The sequence below is a fragment of the Apteryx mantelli genome, chromosome 3 (assembly GCF_036417845.1).
Source record: "Apteryx mantelli isolate bAptMan1 chromosome 3, bAptMan1.hap1, whole genome shotgun sequence".
Classification (NCBI taxonomy): domain Eukaryota; kingdom Metazoa; phylum Chordata; class Aves; order Apterygiformes; family Apterygidae; genus Apteryx; species Apteryx mantelli.
This window is the reverse complement of record NC_089980.1, coordinates 55086249-55106370: the sequence shown is the minus strand read 5'-3', so window position 1 is coordinate 55106370 and position 20122 is coordinate 55086249. Positions and strand designations below refer to the sequence as shown.

The window sequence follows — 20122 nt, the reverse complement described above, 5'->3', positions numbered from 1 at the left end:
GTGCAGTAGTAAAACATACATCTGGAGGGGGCCAGAACAGGCAGTCAAGTACATGTCCCTTATCCCAGATGAAGCTCGGGTATTTCCTGACTGATATTTGCTTAACTGTCTCATAGAAACAAATAAAAAAAACCCTTCCTTTGATGAATATCCAGTAGTTCATCTGAACCAGTATGTAATTGTCCTTATTGATGTATTTTCCCCTAATATTTAATTTAAGGTTCTCCTGTAATTTAATCTCATTACCATTTTTCCTATTCTTTGTTGATATAGAGCAGGCATATGCAATCATAACTCCAGCATCTATGTACAGTTAGTGTGAATGATTCAAATTTGATAGCAAAGTACACAACAATCAGCATATAGACCTGGATATGTTGAGAAGGCAAGAAAGAAATGCCAGAAATCTCATCCCTCTCTGTGTTGCTTGTCTTCCTGCAGTCAAAGTTAGGTGCTTATGGAAAACTGTGATTCTAGGATCCAGAAGAATAAGAAATTAAGTTTTCTCAGTGGTGTTCAGGGAACCACTTCACTGCTTTTCCTTAGAATACTGGAAGAGCTTCCCATCTTTTGCAGAGCTCCCTGCTGATGAAAGCACTGTGTAGAGAGCAGGACAGCCAGGCCCTGGGTCTCTGCTCTCTTGAAAGATTCAAATTCTCAGCTTCTATGTGCCACCAAAGTGTGCATAAGCACAGCTGGGATTAAGTCATTCCTTTGCTTCCTGCTGAAGGTTGGCCATTGCACAGGGAGGAAAGATTTAGAGAGGCCAAAAAAAAAAAAAAAAGGCAAGATAAATGGTAATCTGTAGCTCTGCTGCTGGGTATTTTCCAGGGATAGGAGGCTGCTGGGTTCTGGTCTTGACTGCAGAGACTATTCTAACACTTTCAAAGAACACTCTGGTGGTCATAAATGAAGAAAATTTAAGTCTTAGAAGCTTAGGAGACAAGACACTTGTGAATCATCTTAAGGAAACTTTATGAAGCTGGGCCTCTGGAGGCTTTTCTGCCTCTCTTTCTCTCCCCTTGTCTGTGACATAACATGTCTTATCACAGCCCTTTCTCTTCCCCTTTTTCTTATACTCTCTCCATTCACCAATTGCCAGTCCTTTCTTGCCCTGCTCCCTTTACCATCTTTCCTTAACTGTCCTCCTACTCTTCATGTTTGTCCTTAGCTGATCTGCTCACCTCTCCCTTCTCTTTTACTCTCTCTTCTGAAAATAGGTATAATCACAGTGAAATTAATGGATTCAGAACTGTCAGAGTACTATCGGCTTTGTGTGGGATTAGCCATTTCCCCTGTAGCAGTATTTTGACTGTAAAAGGTTTGTGGCAGAGACTATCTGCAACTGCTTTGTAAAAAGATAGATTGATTCAAGTAATTGTTTTTTAACTAATGAGGAGGCAACTTGGATATAAAAGATTGGTTGTATTTGTTTCGTAAAGAAAAATTGCCAGCTAATGAGAATCAGTGTTGATAGCCTGATGGTTTATACTAACTTTGCTCTTTTCACTAGATTATATGATAACATTAAGTCACAAGTGCATTTAAGCAATTGTAAAATAAGAATCTGATTAAGCATCTCCTAAGTAATCTGCTAAGGAACTGATACATCCTTTTTTGCCAGTTTGTTTTTTACATATGATTTTTATCAATTATGATTTGGAAATCATTTACAAGTTACAATAATAGCATAGTTAAACTGTTCTTTTAAATCAGGCTTCTATAGCTAGTATATTTATACTATTTTTTCCAGGTTTTATTTTGCATTTTAAATTGCTTTATTATACAGGGGGAGAATAATCCCTAGCATTGAACTAGTTTTTTTTCCTTACCAAATCTATCAAAATCTTAGAATTAGTAGACTTCATCCTTTTGCCCCCAGCTTTATTCATAGAGCGAAAGAAGAATATATTTTTTAAGCCTTCAAATCCCAATCAGTTTGATGATGAACTGGTATTTGGAAGTTTTAAAAATAAGTTCTTTTTACATCTGAAAAGGACATCATGATTGTCAAAATTAAACCTGGTTAGTACATGAACTGATTCTGGTGGTATCTCAGTCATTTGATTGTGCTTCAAACTTCTTCAATAAGCATTGAAAAAGGTTTCAATAAACATTATGTTAAAGTCTGAAAGTTAAATTTATGAGAGATTATCTTACTATTTTAAATTAAAATATTTAAATAACAATCCTATATTTAAAGTATTTCAGTTTTTTTCACTACTATTTCTATGTCCTGTCTATATGATGCTTAGAGTAACAAATCCCACTCCTGATGGACCATCAGACACTATTGTAGTAAGATGAGAAGTATGTGCCAGTCATTCTGTGTAACTCTACTGTCCAACTAAAAAAATATTATCCTCCACTCTTTGAAGCTCAGTTGACTGAAGTTCATCCAGTGTTTCCAAGCCATTCAACTCCCTAAAGTACCCCTTTCAAATTCTTATAAGTCCTGAATTTTTTTTACAGATGGGTTATTATCTTTGAAGTAAATTTTTGAGGGGTAGGTTCAGAAGAAGGCATGGCATTGGGAAGAAAGGAAATAGTTCCCAAAATGTCTTTTGATAATGAAATGGCTACAATTTCAGGAAAATTTACTCCTTTAATCTTTTTAAATTCTTAAGTGTTTTGGCTTTCATAATTAAGTTGTTATTCTTGTTTAAGTGGCACTTCAGATGACAAGCAACTGTTTTTAATAGTTCTTTCTTTGATGACTTGAAAAGCCTCTTTCAGTAATTTGGAATTTTGATGGATGAGGTAAACCGGTTTGATCACTACCTCAGCTGTTTTGTGACGGCAGGGTGCAAAGGTACTGCATGTCATAAATGCAAATATCAGACTCCAGATTGGATACTTGCTATTAACTTGTTTTGAACCCTCTGCTTAGGCTTCAGTTCATTATTGATAAATGGCATTCCATCACTAGCAAATTAATCAGAGAAGGGACAATCTCATGGTTGGGGCAATGTGCTGAGACATAGCATCTGCTTTTTAGTTTGGATGAGGAGTATGCTTTTGAAGCACATGTCCCAGTTCTCACTGTTTTCTGTGCTTTGGTTTGTATCACACAATGATTTTGGATCATGCAGATTGATTCCTGAATCTGAACTGGAAGAGCAACCCTAAAGTCTTTGAGCAAACTGCTTGCACTCTGTGTGCTATTGGCGTTCAGTTCACAGAACCAGACTAGAGATAGCCCGAAGCAGAGCCCCAAAACACATCTGGAAGTTGGGTTGCCAGCACTGTTTCATTCTGTCGATTTGCTCCTCTTGTGCTGCACTATTTCCTAATGTAAACGTGGCCATAGGAGTTTATGACCTATTTCTTGATTGCTATAAATATCTTGTTAGTCGTATTAGTCTTTCTGTGGCTCGTTTCTGATCTATAAACCTGAGATTAGCAATGGTCTTTTTCTTTTGCCCTTTCTTTTTAAAAAGAAAAGTTAAGAGAAAGCCTAGCTCTTAATCTGTTACCACTGCAGTCAGTTACTCTTATATGGGCCTATGAAATACTTCCATAATGCAGATTAATGAAGTGTGGCTAAAAGACATGAGGTTGAATGCTGAACTTGTTAATTCTTGTCTGTCTGTGGTGTGATAAGCTTAAAAACTGCATCTGATTAGGTTCCAAATTGCACAAAATGATTTAGATATCAAAGAGGGAAGCACCCTCAAGAACTCCCAAAATGTGGATGATAAAATTATGTGACTGTCTGCTCTCCCTTTGAGACCATAAGTTCACTGGAACCTTTAGGTACTAATGAATGGAAAATTAAAGGATAGAGCTGAGCAAAGAGGCAGGGGTCTGAGACAGATTTTCTGGTGTAGGTGTATACAGAGGAAATAGGACATGCTAATAGCTCAGGAATTGCATTCGTACTTTTAGTTAATTATCTCTTGGGGATAAGGTACCAGTAAAGATTAAATTAAGTACCTTTGATACAGTAGAGTATGCTGTACTATTGACTTTAATACTGGGTTTAGAAAAGAAAGTAGGAGATTTTCTTTAGTGGAGTGGCAAAATTACTTGTAGAAAAGTTTGACAGTGGTGCTGTCTAGTATTTATTGTCTTGGTCTACACTTTGTACTAGGCGGGTTACAGTACAGAATGTATTACATTACAGAATGTAACAGAATTATATGGAGCAGTGGTAGGGGCTGTCTGAGGTATTTTGAGTTTCAGTGTCATTGGTATCCCAATTATATTTTGCTGAAGTTATATTTTATAAGTCCATATTTTTTAACTCAGGCTTTAAAATAAAACATCTGGAGAAAGTATCACTAGTAATGATTACTGTGGAAAAAAGAGGACTGACATTGCTTGGCAGAAGGAAATCCATGGCAGAGAATGAATGACAGGGTCTGTGACTTCCTCTCTGCCAACTCTCTGCCTCTCTGCCCTTTCCAAAGAAGAACACAATTTTGGATTATTTTTGTGCCTCAGTTTCTTGGATTTGTTGGTAGTGTGAATGGCTTTTATGACTGTTATCCTAGGAGGGAAGACACAGATACTGCTTTCTTATTAATACAGGCATGCCTCTATAGTGTGCTGTTACTGTGCTGTCTCTCTGGGTATATCTTTGAAGATTATTGAAAACTGTAACCTTGGTAGATTATTTTATGAACTGTGGAATTATGTGAGCATGAACACAGTTCTAGCTGCTCTTGCTTGCTTCTTGGACTCTTCAGGTTATCGCTTTGTCTGTGGTGCCTCTATACTTCAGACTGGGCCATCATAAAACTTTACCAGACTAGCAGCTGAGAGCAGTGAAGGATTTTCTGCTGCCTGTATAGAAGTGTGCTTAACTGCTACAGAACTTCTCTTTTCTAGTGGCCTGTCAGAACTGAACTTTATCAGGCTACACTGTGTTACTGTGCTAAGTTTTAAGCTTGGTAATACATCTGAGAGCTGAGTGGAAGTTTATGAAATTGGCCTTTTTGCTAAGGAAAATTTATTATAAAGAAAAAGCCCCATATTCAAATGTAGGCAAAACAGGAAGTCAGAGGAGATATGAATACCCACTTTTCATTTCAGTATACATGCATTTACATATAAAAACAGCAGTGAGATGTGTATAGATTTATACCCATAGTGCTTGTGTTTTAAAAATGTATACTTTTTATCATGTAGCTCTGACAGCAGTTGAATGATTTTATTCTGCTCTGTTGGTACATATCTCCCAAAGTCCTATTAGTTGACTGCATTGTGTTCGCGGATTTTCTAAGATGGGGAAATCCTTTGTTAAGTTAAAGAAATTCTGTTATGCTTAAAATGGAACGAGGATCCTCTGCATCTTGTTTAATTTTGTAGTATTTCTGTCAAACAGTCAACAGCAGTGCACAAGCAGGGAATGTAATTATTGGTACAGTTGATACAGAAGAGAGTCTCAGCGGCAGTCAGAAAAGAACCATTTGCAGAATGGCTATGGTCCAACCATGCTGCTTCATAAGAGACTGTAACCAGAGGTGAGGTAAGTTTTACTAGAAGAAAATCTTCAAGTAATAATTCTGCACTTTGCCAAACCCACCTATGTTGTAAAAGTAAAAATGAAACAACCTAGATGCAGTAGAGTTTGATGCTGCATAAATACCACAGGCAGACAAATAAAACCTAACATATAAATGAGGCTTTGAAATTGGCTAATTAAGTAGAAACTAAATTCAGGAAAAATGTAAATCGGAAGCGTCTAAGAAGGGAGGCTTACAGAAGCAAAACTGAGCTATGGTTTAGATCTGTTTATATGACCTTTTTTTTAAGTAAGGAAAATTCGAAGTATGTTAGCTATAACTGTTAGAGTACTGATATATTTAAAAAGTATCCCTTGCATCTTGAAAAGTGACTGAACTTGGTAATATTCACTGTTTTAATAATAAAGAGCATTATTAATTTTCACCGTTACTCCTTTTGTGGTTATATGGAAAGAATTCAGGTGGAAACTGGAATCCCACTATAGTGGGCAATTTCCTGTGAATACCACAAAGACAGTCTCCCCAGCAAATGGCACTGGAAGGGGAAGGAACTCTCAGAGGGGTTTATTGTACTCAGCGTTTTGGTGGCAGGCTTGAACAGACTTTACTTTCCATGCTGCCATGTGGGGAGTATATAAGATATCCTGGGACTGAAGAATGTGAATCAGTACTTAGGATATTTCTGAACTCTGTTTTATTATGTGTGGAGTTGGCACTGGGGCCTGTAGTTAAGGTAGTCTAACACTTTCCACTATAATTCTGTTTTCAGTTGCTTGTAACTGTCAAACGAGAACATTTTGGGCTGAAACTTTCCATGCTGAGTGTCTACTTCAAGCTGATTGTTATTTTAAATTTTAATATAAGTAACTCAGATGCTTTTTAAGCTTGAGATTAAGGAAGAATACATGGTTCAGTGGGACATGCAGCCCCAATGTAAATGAGGGATGGTGGGTGGAGTGCAAGCTAAACAATTATATCATGTAGGATGGATGTGTGTACCAGGTTTGGTGGCACTAATGGAAGCTTGCATCCTCTTGAGCTCATTTGAAATGTTAGAAATCATCCCAGGAAAGGGATGATTTTGGCCATTCCATGCAAAACTTCTGAAAAAAATCTCTTTTCGCGTAAGGTCAAATTAGATATGCTAGATGTGGGCAATTTTTTTCACAGTCTGTTTGTTAAGAACATGATCTGGTTTAAAGCTGCAGCGGCTACAAAGGATTTTTCTTGAATCTGCTGCTGCTTTTATAGTCCCTGCACAAAAACTGATAACAAGGAGAAAATTTCTGGTGTGCTTTCAGTGTTTCTCTTGCTGATATGCTTCCCTCTCCTCACCTTCCCAGCAGGGAGTAGGAGTGTAAGTGTAAGTCTGACTCAAATGGAGATGGCCCTGGATTGGACTAGGGGGCAAAGGGAACAGATGGGGACAAGGTTGTATTGAAAGCAGAGTATAAGAAAACATGGGAAAGAATTTATAGTGAAACTCTGCAGATACAGAGTCAATTTATTTAGCACACCTTCCCTACCAGTGCAGTAGAATTAAGTAGTTTTCCATTCGGATATACATTCTTCTTCTCCTCAAGGAGGGACCTTCACCCTTCTTCCCTGTCTCTTGCTACAATTTAGAGAAGAAAGCAGAAGCTTGTATATACGTATACAGTGCTAAATACACTTTCATACTGTAGGTTAATGAAAACTGACTACTCCAAATGTTCTCCAAACTTCAAGTGAAAGGAAACACAAGTAAGTATGTGGTTATGGGTGCAGGAAACTTGTTTGGAAGTTAATGGTACAGGTAAATGATTTTTACTTTTGGCTGACCTTGGACAGAAATGGAAAGGAAATATCAATATCCCCTGAATCAGTACTTTTATTACTAGAAATTGGTCTTAATATAAAAAAAAGAGATTGACTTTGGCTAAAGTTTGTAGCAGATTATATGCACATATGCATTTGGGGTATTGCTGAGTACTTCCTAGACTGCTCTGCTTTCTTTTTTATTACATTTGGTTTGCAGAAAATCTGTTCTTCCTCTATCATTGAACTCATATTTTCAACTTTTTTTCTGTCACTAGTGTTATGGTATCATTTATAATTCACTTACTGTTTTTTCTTTAAAGAAGAATATGCTAAAATCACCTATTAAGTACAGAATAGTAAAACAATTTGAATAACATCAAAAATGTAGTAAAACTAGAATGATGGCAGACTATTGTAGGAGAGTATTTATATTGGAGTTATTCCACTTCTTGTGCATGCCTGAACGTCATTTCTGTTAAAATACTATTTCTTTTTTTTTTTTACTATTGAAGTTAAAAATAAATTTACTGAAAAGTTCATTTTCAATCTTCCACCAAGTTGACTTTGATTTGCAGAATTTAGACTATTACTGACTGACTTAAATATCTGTGACTAGAGTTTATTAAACAGAAGCTTTTTTTATACACTGTGTTTTATGGTGTTATTTTTATTTTAATGGCATACTATTGTGATACACATGTCAAAATTACTTTGATTTAAAATGTTTACTGTTACTTTCCTTAAAAGCACAGTTGTGCGAAGAGACAATGATAGCTACCACAAGGTAATAAACTATGCTGGGATGTAGACAGGGACTTTGCCCCTTTTTCTGTTGAAGCTGAACCATCACATCTAGAAAGTCAAGATTTATAGGGCTAGAAACAGAGTATCAGAAAGAAGTTTAACAGTAATTCTGTTGTGAGAGAATTCTCCTGAGGAACGAGGTACAGTGGGAAAATTTTGTTCCCAGCCCTGTTTTGTGTGTTTTGTGTAGCAACCCTTCAATAATAAAGAAGTATCTGTAGTATAGATCAGAATCATGGTCTTCCCATCCCAGATTCCTCAGTGCTTAGCTACACCTTGGTTTCCATGTGTACTTGTCTGTCTTTCCTTTTCTTGGCCCCAGTGAATCTTGTCACACAATGTTACTGATTCAGAGGAGTGCTGCACAGCCTAACCCAGTTCAACAGTTAGAATCATTTCTTGAAAGGTGGAAGGTAAGCATTTGAATTCTTTTCAGGTTAAGAAGTGTCTTTATTTAACATCTCTTTTTCAGACAACTGTTTGAATACCTGCTTGTTAGATACTAGTGAAGCTACCCAACTGCTTCGTAGTATTTTTTAAAAGAAAAGTGTGAGCCAAAGGGTTGATTTAGGAACTGTGTGGAAGAGCATAAATTACTAGAATACCTGTGTTTCACAAACATGGGATTATCTTCAAAAAAAGTGAAATATTATCAAATCTACTTTGCAGAGAGAAATTGGGACCTTGACATTAAGTCAAAAATGAATGTGCTCCTCCCCAAATTAAAATAAAACTGAGAGTCTAGAATGGAAAATTAATTTTTAATGGATAAATTTGGCAAAGTTTTATAAGCCACTGAATTATGGTGGAAAATGTTCAGTTTCACTAACCTCTCTGTCTGTGATATGTTCTCATAGTTAAAACATGGAACCATATTTCTTCTTGGCTCAGAACCTGTTGAAAGACACTGTAGATCTATGATTCACAGTGTTTTGTGTTCTTGACTCCTTGACTTCTCCTGTTGTTTTTGCCTACGAGGCAAGGAGGAGAGTAGGCTTTGCTGTGCACTGGTGCAAAGTGCTGGTGCTAGTGTTCATTAAGAACCTGGTAAGAAAGGTGCTCAGACTATGTAAGATATTGCTTAAAATACCATTTATTGGAGCTAACACAAGAGGGAAAAAGAGAATAGGTAATCTTATGTCCCTTCAAATGCTGGAAACCCCAAGCTGTGCAGCATCGGGTGGACCTTCAGTCAGGGCACAGCCTGGCACTCAGTGCAGATCCCATCCGTGGAGAGGATCACCAGCGTTTTGGTCCTTAGAGCTCTTATAGGATTTTTTTTAGAAGAAAACAATTTTATTCATCATTTCTACTGTCAAACAAAAGGAAGTTCACATCACAGCTTGATGCTTCACTTTAAGATAAAGACAAGGACATGCAGGTGGTGTAATCACTGATACCAAGTGGGAGCTACCTACAGGCTCCTCTGTTACAGCTAACTGGCTGAGTTTATCCTCCAACCAAGGGATATGTGCAGCACAGCACAGCAGACAGCACAGCAGATATGTGCTGCATTGCACAGCGTAGCAGAGCACAGGCCAGCGCCTACTCAGGTTAACTATTATGTGGATCACTAACTCCTCGATGTACTATAGTCTTCCGGTTAGGATCACTACAGCCTTGAAGAGGAAAAGAAAAAAAAAGGAAAAAAAATTTAGAAATTTGGGGTTGGAAGGAACAAAGGTGATAGTGAATGATAGCATAGTCCTGTCTCCTGCCTCCACCTCTCTGCTTAAGACTGGTCTTAGTATAAGCTGAAGAACTGATGCAGGCATTGCTCATGGTTCCTTGTTTTGCTGAGCAACAGTAGCTGTGATAGATGGGTGATAATGTGTGCATGCCAGAATTGCTGCAGTACCTCATCACACCAAGAAAAGTTGATTATTCTTCCCTGGTTTTGGCAGTATGTGTGTTGATTTCAAGTTTGATTAAGCCTGGCAAAATTTTACTAGCTTGGGCTCCGCCAGAGGTGCCATAACTTCCCTTTAATGTGGGAGTGCCTTCCCGGTTAGGGACTAGTGACACACCATCAGTTAATACCAGCAGGATTATTTTCATCGTGTCAGTGTCTTCAGTTGCTACAGCCCTTCCCTGTCACTAATTTATTGATGGCAGTTTGCTGATTCACAGGTATTTGCTTGAAAACAGTGATATATAATCAAAACTTGCAAGCAGAGATGACATTTGAAATGGAAATGACACATCTAATACGTTGGTGCTGATACTGGAGAAATGGGGTAACTTCATCATGTCTGAATGATAACTTCTGTAGTAACAACTTGGAATTGCAGAGTAATTATCCCTAGCTTGTGAAGGAAGGTATTCACTTGCAATAGGAGCTTTAAAATTTCATGTACGTTTCACTAGCTCCTCATGTGTCAGGTGTGCAGAGTCCAGAGGACTTACGCTTCATAACAAATACCTGAATTTAGGGATGATTTTATTCTCTCCAGTGTGTTAAGCAACATGCCATGACATATTTGTCCTGTTTTGTCACTCCTGCAATTCCAAAGGGCAGGGACATGTGTACAATAGTGATGAGGGATAGATTTTGAATTTTTCATGTTGCAAACACCTAAAAACTGTCGTGGCATTACTGAGTATTGTGATAGTATTAAACTGTTCTGACAAGAGGTCCAACAGGATTTTGGAGGGCATTTGGCAGGGATGGTCTCCCTATGTTCTCATGAATCTCTTCAGTCAATAGACATGGAGGAACATCCTGTTCTGCAGACAGCTTGTAACGCCTCTTGCTCTCCTCACCCTCAATGTACTCCTTTCTTTCCTGGAACCTCCATGGAATATGGACTCCTAACTGCAGCAGCATCTCCTCTCTCATCCATTGACTTGAGACTTTTGGATTTCCACTAATAGTGCGTGCATGTGCACTGAGCTCTGCTCTGCACTGTGGTGGTGGTGAAGTGCAACCTGCCTACATCTCTGCACCTCATCTTTGTTGGAGTAGAAAGGCTGTTGCTAGAACTACCCCTGTTCTTGGAAGAAAGGTCTGTGGGAAGTCTGGGCAGTAGGGCCAAGTGGTATACAGTGTGACCAAGCTCAGCTGTGATGACAAGAGCACAAAGCTGATATTGTAGGTACTGAAATACCACACAGGTGTCAGCATATAATAATTTTGGTATCAGTTGAGTCATGATATAGTATCACCAGAGTGAAGAGTGGAGAGCCAATGTGAAAGGAGGAGAGCAGATGGATGTGGTCTTACAGCCTATAATATAAGGGAATTTTTGGAGGGTACTATTATAGTAGAAGTTTTCTAAAACCATCTCTATTTAAGCTTTATTACACTGCATTATTATAATCTATTTGGGATGTGAAGTAAATAACCAACCCTATCTCTTAATTTTTTTATGTCAATGAAGCAGAATCTTAGGGCTAACTGAAGATAATTACAAACATTAATTATGGTGTTTCTGAATAGAAAACTTCACGACAGCAAGAACTTGAGTACTGCCATGTACAGAATGAATTTACTAATATATGGCCTTGTACTTACCATGAGAGAAAACAACTTCATGTCTACAAATGCTTCAGAATGCTTTTTTCTGTGTTATTGTATCACTATTATCTTGTTACCCTTATCTGTCTGTTCCCATGGGAACTGATCATCTCTCAAGAGGTGTTAGTTGTAGTAGCTGTGGTATGATCAGGTTTTAATACACAAAATTGCAGCTTGTATATACTAGCAATCATATACTTATTCTGACCAGTTCCCTGAAATATTAAAAAAGTAGGGAAGAGGTCTTACAGTTTGAGGCAGAGTTTCCCATTAACAAGCATTTTCTGTATCCTTTTAGGAAGGACACAATGATTTTGACACTCTGGACTCTGCTACTTTCACCAGTTAATATGGCAACAACTGCGTGGAATGCTGCAAAAGATCCAGAGGTTAAAAATGGATAACTTCTTCTCTGTCCATTTTTAGGTACTTCATTGATGCCAGTAGATGGTTTTAATTCCATATCCTGAACTGAATCCAGAATATGCAAACTATATAATACTGAATGCAATTAAGTAGATTTATAGTTGGCCTTTTGGTTTGCTTCTCTGTGGATATAGTCATGAATGGAAGATTTGACATGGAGTTAAGACTATCCAGTGTTTCTTCAGTGCTGGTTTGGATTAGAGAATCCTTGGAGGAGGCTGATTGATAAGATTTGTTTTCTGAGTGAGCCATTGAGTGTTTTTCAGGAGCTGCATTGGTCCCTGAATCTTTTCATTAATCCAGAAGACTGTCATTTGAATCCACAAGTTTTTATCACAAATATCTTGTAGTAGTTTGCTGTCTGTTAGGGTAAACTGAATTGCCCTGGGTCTGAACAATTAAACTCATCTTGGGATACTATCAACAAAAGCTATTTAGAACAAGTCACAGGGTAATATAATATATTGTTGTAATACTGTCTAGGCACAGTTTGATTTACTGTATGTTAGGCTGTGCTCTGAAATACTTTGAATTCCATGTTCATAGTCATAACTGTAGAGATTTAATAAGGAAAATGGAACATTTCAATTTTTATTGCAACTGTAGAGTTCAGGTTATTATCTTTGGCTATTTTTTTTTGCATGGTTTACAACTTATTCTTTCTTTTGAGATACACATTTTATCTATAAAGTACCAATAAATTTGCATGTTTTCTATGTATTTTATATATCTTTTTGATATGCCTTGTATATACATACTGTCTGACTGAAAATAATTCTCACTAGATAAGGCATAGTCTAAAAGAATTCTGTGTACCAGCACTTGACTCTTAAAATTGTTTTATATGTGGAGGACCTATACTACAGGATTTATTTTTAAAAAATGTGTTTTTCTATTTTGTTTACATGAGATAATGCTAGTTTAGTAACACAACCCAGTTTTTTCATAGTATCAGTATATCTATGGGTTTCACTGAATTTTGGATTGTTTTCTTAATATGTTTCTGTATTGGTACTATTCCATTATTTGAGACTGTACCAAAAAGAATATAATTATTTTTCTATTGAATTTAATTTGCTCCTCGGAAAGCACTTTTTCCTTTGTGGCTTTCCTTTTTCTTTAAGAAGCAAAGACATGAAGTATGCTTTTTCTTATTGTGTCACTCTTAATATTTATTGATTTGTTATTGAATTCCATATGGTTCAATTAAAAGCTGCAAAGACCTATGTAGAAACTGAAGAAGTTTATATAATGTAGTGATGAACATAACAGTTTTCAAATTTAGACATCACAGCAACGGATTTCTACATATTTCTACTAAAAATAAAGTAAAAGGATTAAATTCTGAAGAACATCCTTAAAATTCATTTTAAAAAGTCATTTTTAACCTGAGTGTCTATTTCAAATATACTTAATGTTTATTTATTTATTTAAGGAGAAAAGTTTGCATTGCTCTTTCTAAATCATATTTTCATTTGTCTTATTTGTATTTGCTAAATTTTCCTGAATTGTATAAAACTCTACTAAGATGTCGATGACATCTATATCTGCTTAGCAGTTACGAAACATTTATAAAGTCTCTGTGGACTGAATCTTTAGTCCTCCTATACTATAACTTAGTGCTCCTAGACTATTATATATTTCTTTAAAGTGAAAATGTTATCTCTTGTTGTTCTTCAGGCTTACATATATGAGATGCGTTCAAGCACCTTTTCACATAAATTGGGAGGGCACACAGAATCTGTCATCAACGTGACTTTTAGTCCCTCATCTCCCCAGGTAATCCTTTGCCTTTTCTTCCTTCATAATTAAAATATGTAGGTTCTTCACTGTAAGCTTGTTGCATGCTTCAGATTTGTCTAAAGATAATTTGAGATAGTAACAATTTTCTGTGATCAGTAGAAATAAAGAAATGTATCTTTTTCTGAGTTTTTTGTCCCAAGTCATCTTCCTCTTGATATCCCTGGACCTAGCAAAGCTGCTGTATGATATGCCCCACGCGATCCTATCCACCCTCTTTCAGTATGACACTTTGAGTATCAGCTTGTCATCACATGCCTCTCTCTTTTGTATCATCTGTTCTGGTTCCAGTCCACAGCACTTTTCATCACTCCTCAGTATCTTCCCCAGCTTGTATGAGTCTGTTTAGGCAAGAGACAGCACATTATTCATCCAGACCATGTGTTTACTGGCCACGCAGGTAGGGGCAAACAGAAATGATAATCTCTGATATGTATCTGCTCTTCCTTTACTGTGGGTACCAATTTGGATATTTCCCTTCTGTGAGGGAAAAATAGAAGTGAAAAACTGCCAGGTTTTCAGAACTCAACAGGAGCTATCTAGGAGTTTAATAATTTCAGGTTGAAATTTATCCTCCTTGCAAGGTAACTTTGAGTTGTTTGGAAGTGGGATTGACAGACAGGCTGCATAATTTCATTTGCCTTATTTCAGTAGGAATCCACTCTAAAATATATGCCATTTTGAACAGATTCTCTCTCCTCTATAACTGTAGTATTTCCTTTTATTTTTACCTGAGAAATATACTCCATCCCTTCTTTAGTCATCTAAGAGTATCTGCCAAGTTGCCTACCGATGCAGTTGTCATTGTCTTTTTAAAACAATTCCTCTCCAAGTTTACATTTTTCTCCTCAATGCTTCTAATGTGAAAAGAAATACTACTTAAAATTTTGTTTTCTATTAAATTATATAAAAATGTGTTGAAGATGACTCTATGAAAAAAAGGTGAAAGCAGTTTAGGAGTTCTAGACAAATATAACTTCCATTGTGGAACTGCTGTGATAACAGGGCATTAGAGTCTTGCTTACCAATGAGATTTCTGTCGCAGATACCATTAAGATAGCTTTTAACCAATCTAACATCTCAGTGCTCTGCATAAAAATATCTTTTTCCACATACTGTTGTTCTTCACCCAACTTTAAGTCAGTTAAAAACACTCACTTGCAACAGTTTATACACTTTGTGCAACAAAAGAATACAGAAGCTCATTCTTCATTATTTGTAATCATCTCAAATATGAACAAGTGATACAGCAACTCTAGACTACACAGGGTGTTGAGGTATTATTGATTCAGTTGTACTAAATGTTAATAAAACTGATGTCGTGTGTTATTTCCAGTTTTTATATATAGTAACACTTAAATTACTGTGTCAAAAGAAACAGACATATTTTAAAGAAGCATTTTGTGGCTAGAACTGCACTTTTGAGAAGACTTTGCAGTGCTCGCTCAATAATGTTTTTAAGTTACTCCTTTAGGAGTTAACCGATCATAAAAATAACTAGTTTATGGTCAGTCTCTTTCTTGATGGTCTGACCCTTAAAGATTGTTCAGAAATTATTATTTTTTTTTAGATTCATCAAAAGATTTTTTTTTACAATGTTTTATACATGTCATTTGGACTCTCGTAAATCAAATATGACCACTACACAGTTATATTTATACTCACATAGCCTGTGTTCCCTTGGCATCAAGGATCAAGTATACTTTTTTCACAGCTTTTGTACTGGAACTCAGGAGTCCTGCTTCTTTCTGTTCCTAGATCCATGCAGACTTCCTGGGGAATTTTAAGCATTTTACCTCTTCCTTTTGTGTCTTACAGGTCTTAAACTTTGAAGTAGAAATAATAATACTTCCTTTTCTGAGATTATTTTGAGTATAAACTATGTTTTGGAGTCCTTCTTATCATATCACAATTATATGAACCAAAAACCAACATACATACATACATACATACATACATCATACATACATACGTTTATTTATACATACACACGCACACACACGTATCTTCTTTTTGCTGATTTAGAACATAAAGTTTTGCTTGCTGATATACATGGTCTAAAGGACAATTACTGTGTATAGTTCTATAATGTGGACCCTCACATACACGTACACACATACACGTACACACATACATGCACACACATACATGCACACACACATGTTCTATCTAGAAATGGATTTATGCTGGGAAATATTCTATCTTTGTTTTTCACTACTCTCGTATTTATCTGCCAATATGCTGTGCAGTTGTATTTTAGACTGTGCATCTACTTCCAAATATAGTGTGGTTATTGTGCCAGTGATAAACTCATGTAAAATGCTGCAGGCTACAGAGACAGATGCTCTACCTCATTGCCTATAAAGTTCTGGCAGGGGGACTATTGCAGACCTGTACTAGTTGAATGTTGGGAAAAGGGACTTCTACCTCAAATTACCTGAGCAGACTTCTAATCCAGAGAATTTAAGAAAGAAGTATGCAAGGGATTGGAAGCGAGGGGGCTGCCCTACTCACTCAAAGGCCTGAAAAATTCAAAAGACAATGTTATTTCAAATGTGCTGTGTTAGAATGAACAGCAAAATAGCTTTATGACAATGTTTTAAAATACTATTACTGTTGTGTTTTTAACGTTTCAGATATCTACAGGTAAAAGATATTCCAAAGAAATTAGGCATGAAGCAATGACAATTCCTATTTATTACTGATCATATGATAACTGCATTATATTTCAGTATAATGGTTTAATTATAATACATCTTTATATACATAGATATCTGTTTTCTAAGTTTTCTCAGAAATCAGAGTTTCCCTATAGCCAGTTTATCATGTGAAGTCTTTGTATACTGTTTTGAATCCTGCAGACTTACCTTCTTGATTGTTTTCATGAATTGAAGCCTTTCTACTTTCAGTGTTTTCCTTTACTTTAAAGAGGCACAATGGTCAAAAAATATATATAAGACCCTGGAGTGCACAGTAGTTCCTCTCTACTTCACTACCTCCCCCAAAACTGGCTGTACTTGTTATTATTCAAAAATATTTATGGAGTAAGCATAATTTCTTTACATCTGAGAGTATTTTTATGTTTACATATCTCATTTTTCCATATGTAAATAAAGGTGCTAACTTTTCTATTATTTTAAAATTTCTGGAAGTTTTACTCCTTGTGTATATGTTGTTTGAACTGAGAAACTCTATAGCTATTATCTTGTGGCAAACATTATGTATTTCTGCACTTTGGAATCAACATTTCTATATTAAACCAAAGGGTATAGTTTATTAAAATTTGCATCCAGATTAATACTAGTTTCAGGTTTAGCACTGAACACAGTTCTGCAAAAAAGCTGTTACATAGTGGAGAACTGAGCTGGCTTCCTATAGGTTTCCTGTTCTGTAGTTCAGCTGTTGGAATGCATTTTAGTGGAAAAAAGTCCTAGAGTCTAACCAGTAATGTCCAGAGGCTTAGTTGCAATCATACTACAAATCAAGACTTCAAAGTAACAAAACTCAGGAAATCAGTTGCTGATCAGAGGGGCAGAATCAGCAGATCATTAGTTGTGGATCCAAGCAAGACTGGTCTAACTCCGAAAGTATGCTTCAGGGCACAAAGCCTTTAATACTGAAATTTGTAGAACATCACACAGTCAATTCAGTACTGTGGTTAAGAGCTTTTTTTTTTAAGGGAAAAAATGGTTTAGGAGTAGTATTATGTTTCAAAAACAAGGGCAAAGGATGAGAAAGTGAATGGATGATGGCGCATGTTTTAGGGCATCAGCCAGTGTAACGTACACTGATGTTCACTGCCTTGACCCACCACATACTTCCTGTTTGACTGAATGTAAATAACGTAAAGTAAAATTCAAATTCCTACATTCTTCCTGGGATGGCATCCAGGAAGAACTGTGATGCACAAACTTCAGACAGTAACTCAAAGGCCTACTCTTCAGCTCTGCCAAATGCTGCAGAGAACCAAAATCAATTGGTGAGAGAGTGCAGATCTTTGCACATAGCATAGAGGCTAAAAGATTTCCCAGATAGTGAATGACTTAAAATCTAATCTCTCCTAAGCCTGAGAGGTTTCAGATCTGCCCTTTAGGAAAGTGCCGTAACTGCCAAGTTAGGTCACGTCTTAGATTAACTCCTCAGCAATGGTTCTACTGGAAGCTGAGATTCTTCAGTGCCACTGGAAAGACAGAAATGCAGGGTTATGTGGTCCAGTGGAATAGCCAGCAAGAGAAAGTTCGATCCTGGACCCCAGTGAGGAAGAGATCTCTGCTATTTCTTTTTCCTTGTTTTCTGGTTCCTGTTCCTACTGCTATATATTTTTATGTAACAGTTCTTTAATGTAAATGACTCTGAAGTCAGAGTCCCTTTTCTTGAGCTCTTTCCTGAGAAGCAAGACCTGTGGATTTGAACCAGCTTGCAAACTTTCCCATAGGTATGGTTCTAAGGGAAGATTTTGAAGCTGATGATTTCAGGGACACCTTACCAAATAGCAAAGAAGGTGCAGAAACTGCTCATTTGAAGAATTATAGCTGAAATGCAAATATGAAAAATTTGTACACAGAGTTCTTCTGTATAATAAGCACCTTGAAATGCTTTCTAAGTGAGTATTTTCTTCTTTTTTTGTGTGTGTGTGTGAATTGCTGAACCAAAATATATTCACCTGGCCTTGGCAATATAGGAGTTAGTGCAAAGTTATGTTCAACAGCAGGGGAGAGGGCAGGAGGAAAAGCTAAGAAATGAAATGGGAAGATTATAGAGTTGAAAAAAGAAAACCACAAAGAAATCAAAAAATAATCCCATGGCTTGAAAGAAAAACTTTATATTAGTCAACCAGAATCTCCAACCCTGGAAGATTTTTATACCTACTACTACCACTAGTTAGGGATTTTATATTGATGCTATTTTTGTTTCATCCAAAGTTTGAGTGAATACAGTTAAGAATTATATTGGGTTCTGACTAACCTCTACACAAAGCCCCGTTGCGTTCAAAGGGAAACACTGGCAGGGGAAAGAGGAAGGGGTGAAAAAGGGAAGTGGCTGATGAGTGAAATTCAAACATTAGGGCCGAGCTTTCTGCCATGGAAAGATCCAGCCAAGAGTGAGGTGTATTGGCAGCACTTCAGTTCAGTGGTTGCTTGCCTAGCACCTGTCCATGAGGCAGTTTGTTCCAACCATTATTATAACTCTCACTTGCATAAATGTTCTTCCAGAAAAGGGGGAAAAAAACCTGGATGGATATAATCATGATGTGTTTACTGATGGGGGGCACAGTTCCTTTCATCATATGCTACTCTGTAGTGATTTATAAAATGGTTGCCATGAAAGCTGGAGATGGAAAATCAGATAGAAGTGTTGGATTTACCTTAGAGTTTTATTTTCAAGTTGATTTCTCAGTTTTAGCCTCTCAGTGTTCCTACCTTTCTTTCATTTGTTGTTCAAAACTTCTTATATAGGGAAAAGTTTCTAACTCACCACAAGTATTAATTGAATTTCAATCCAATTTAAGGAATATATATTAAAAGATATTACAGTTTTTAACTGTGATGTAGTTAAAAACTGTAATATAGAATAGAGTACTCTGAATCTAAGTTAAAAGAGGGTGAGAGTCCTATATTTCAAATCTGTGAATGGTAAATCATCTCTTTTTGAAGCATCTTTGAAGTAGAAAAAAGCAAATGGGGAAGGCTATTGCCATCTGCTGGTTTTTGGTGGCTTTTGTGTAGTCGAGTGTTGGTGGACGCTGTGCACAAAACCGTCAGTGTATGCTCTAGCAAATTGTTTCACTCATTGGTAGTTGTAGCAGAGCCCAAAGAGCTGTTTGTTTAAAAAAAAAAAAAAAAAAAAAGGCAAAGCAGAGAAGAAGCAGCTCCAAGCCAATATACTGTGCAGCAGGTTATTTTTTTCAGGACAGAATCATGACTTTTACATCAACATGCATTGCTACCACTTCCTCTTGTATGCATATTTGTCTTCTGTCTCTAGGACTCTCAGTTTTTCAGTAGTAAAAGGTAAATCTAGTCATTTAATACATATTATACTACAAGCGGTACCATGTGTAGCTATTTTGTTGTTTTCTCCTTTGTACTGCATGGATTACAGATAAATATTTTAATTATACTGAAAGTCAGGGAATAATTGTCCAGGTTATCAAAACCTCATTCTGGTTTGATTTGACTTTTTTATTTTTTTGTTGGGGCAAATGGAATGTTAGAATTAAAGTTCTACAGAGTTATGTATTGCAAGGCAATATGACCAAATACACAGTATGGCGGAATCAATTTGGTTTCAAGTAGAGATATAG

The 20122-nt window shown here is 36.6% G+C and overlaps 1 protein-coding gene across 1 annotated transcript in view; it reads left to right on the top strand.

The window, feature by feature from the left end:
- WDR27 (WD repeat domain 27) overlaps positions 1–20122 on the top strand; it is a 142190-nt gene that overhangs the window by 68184 nt on the left and 53884 nt on the right. The window contains exon 23 of the mRNA XM_067294573.1: positions 13699–13797. Within this exon, the coding sequence (XP_067150674.1) occupies positions 13699–13797 (99 nt within the window). The remainder of the gene's footprint in view (positions 1–13698; positions 13798–20122) is intronic.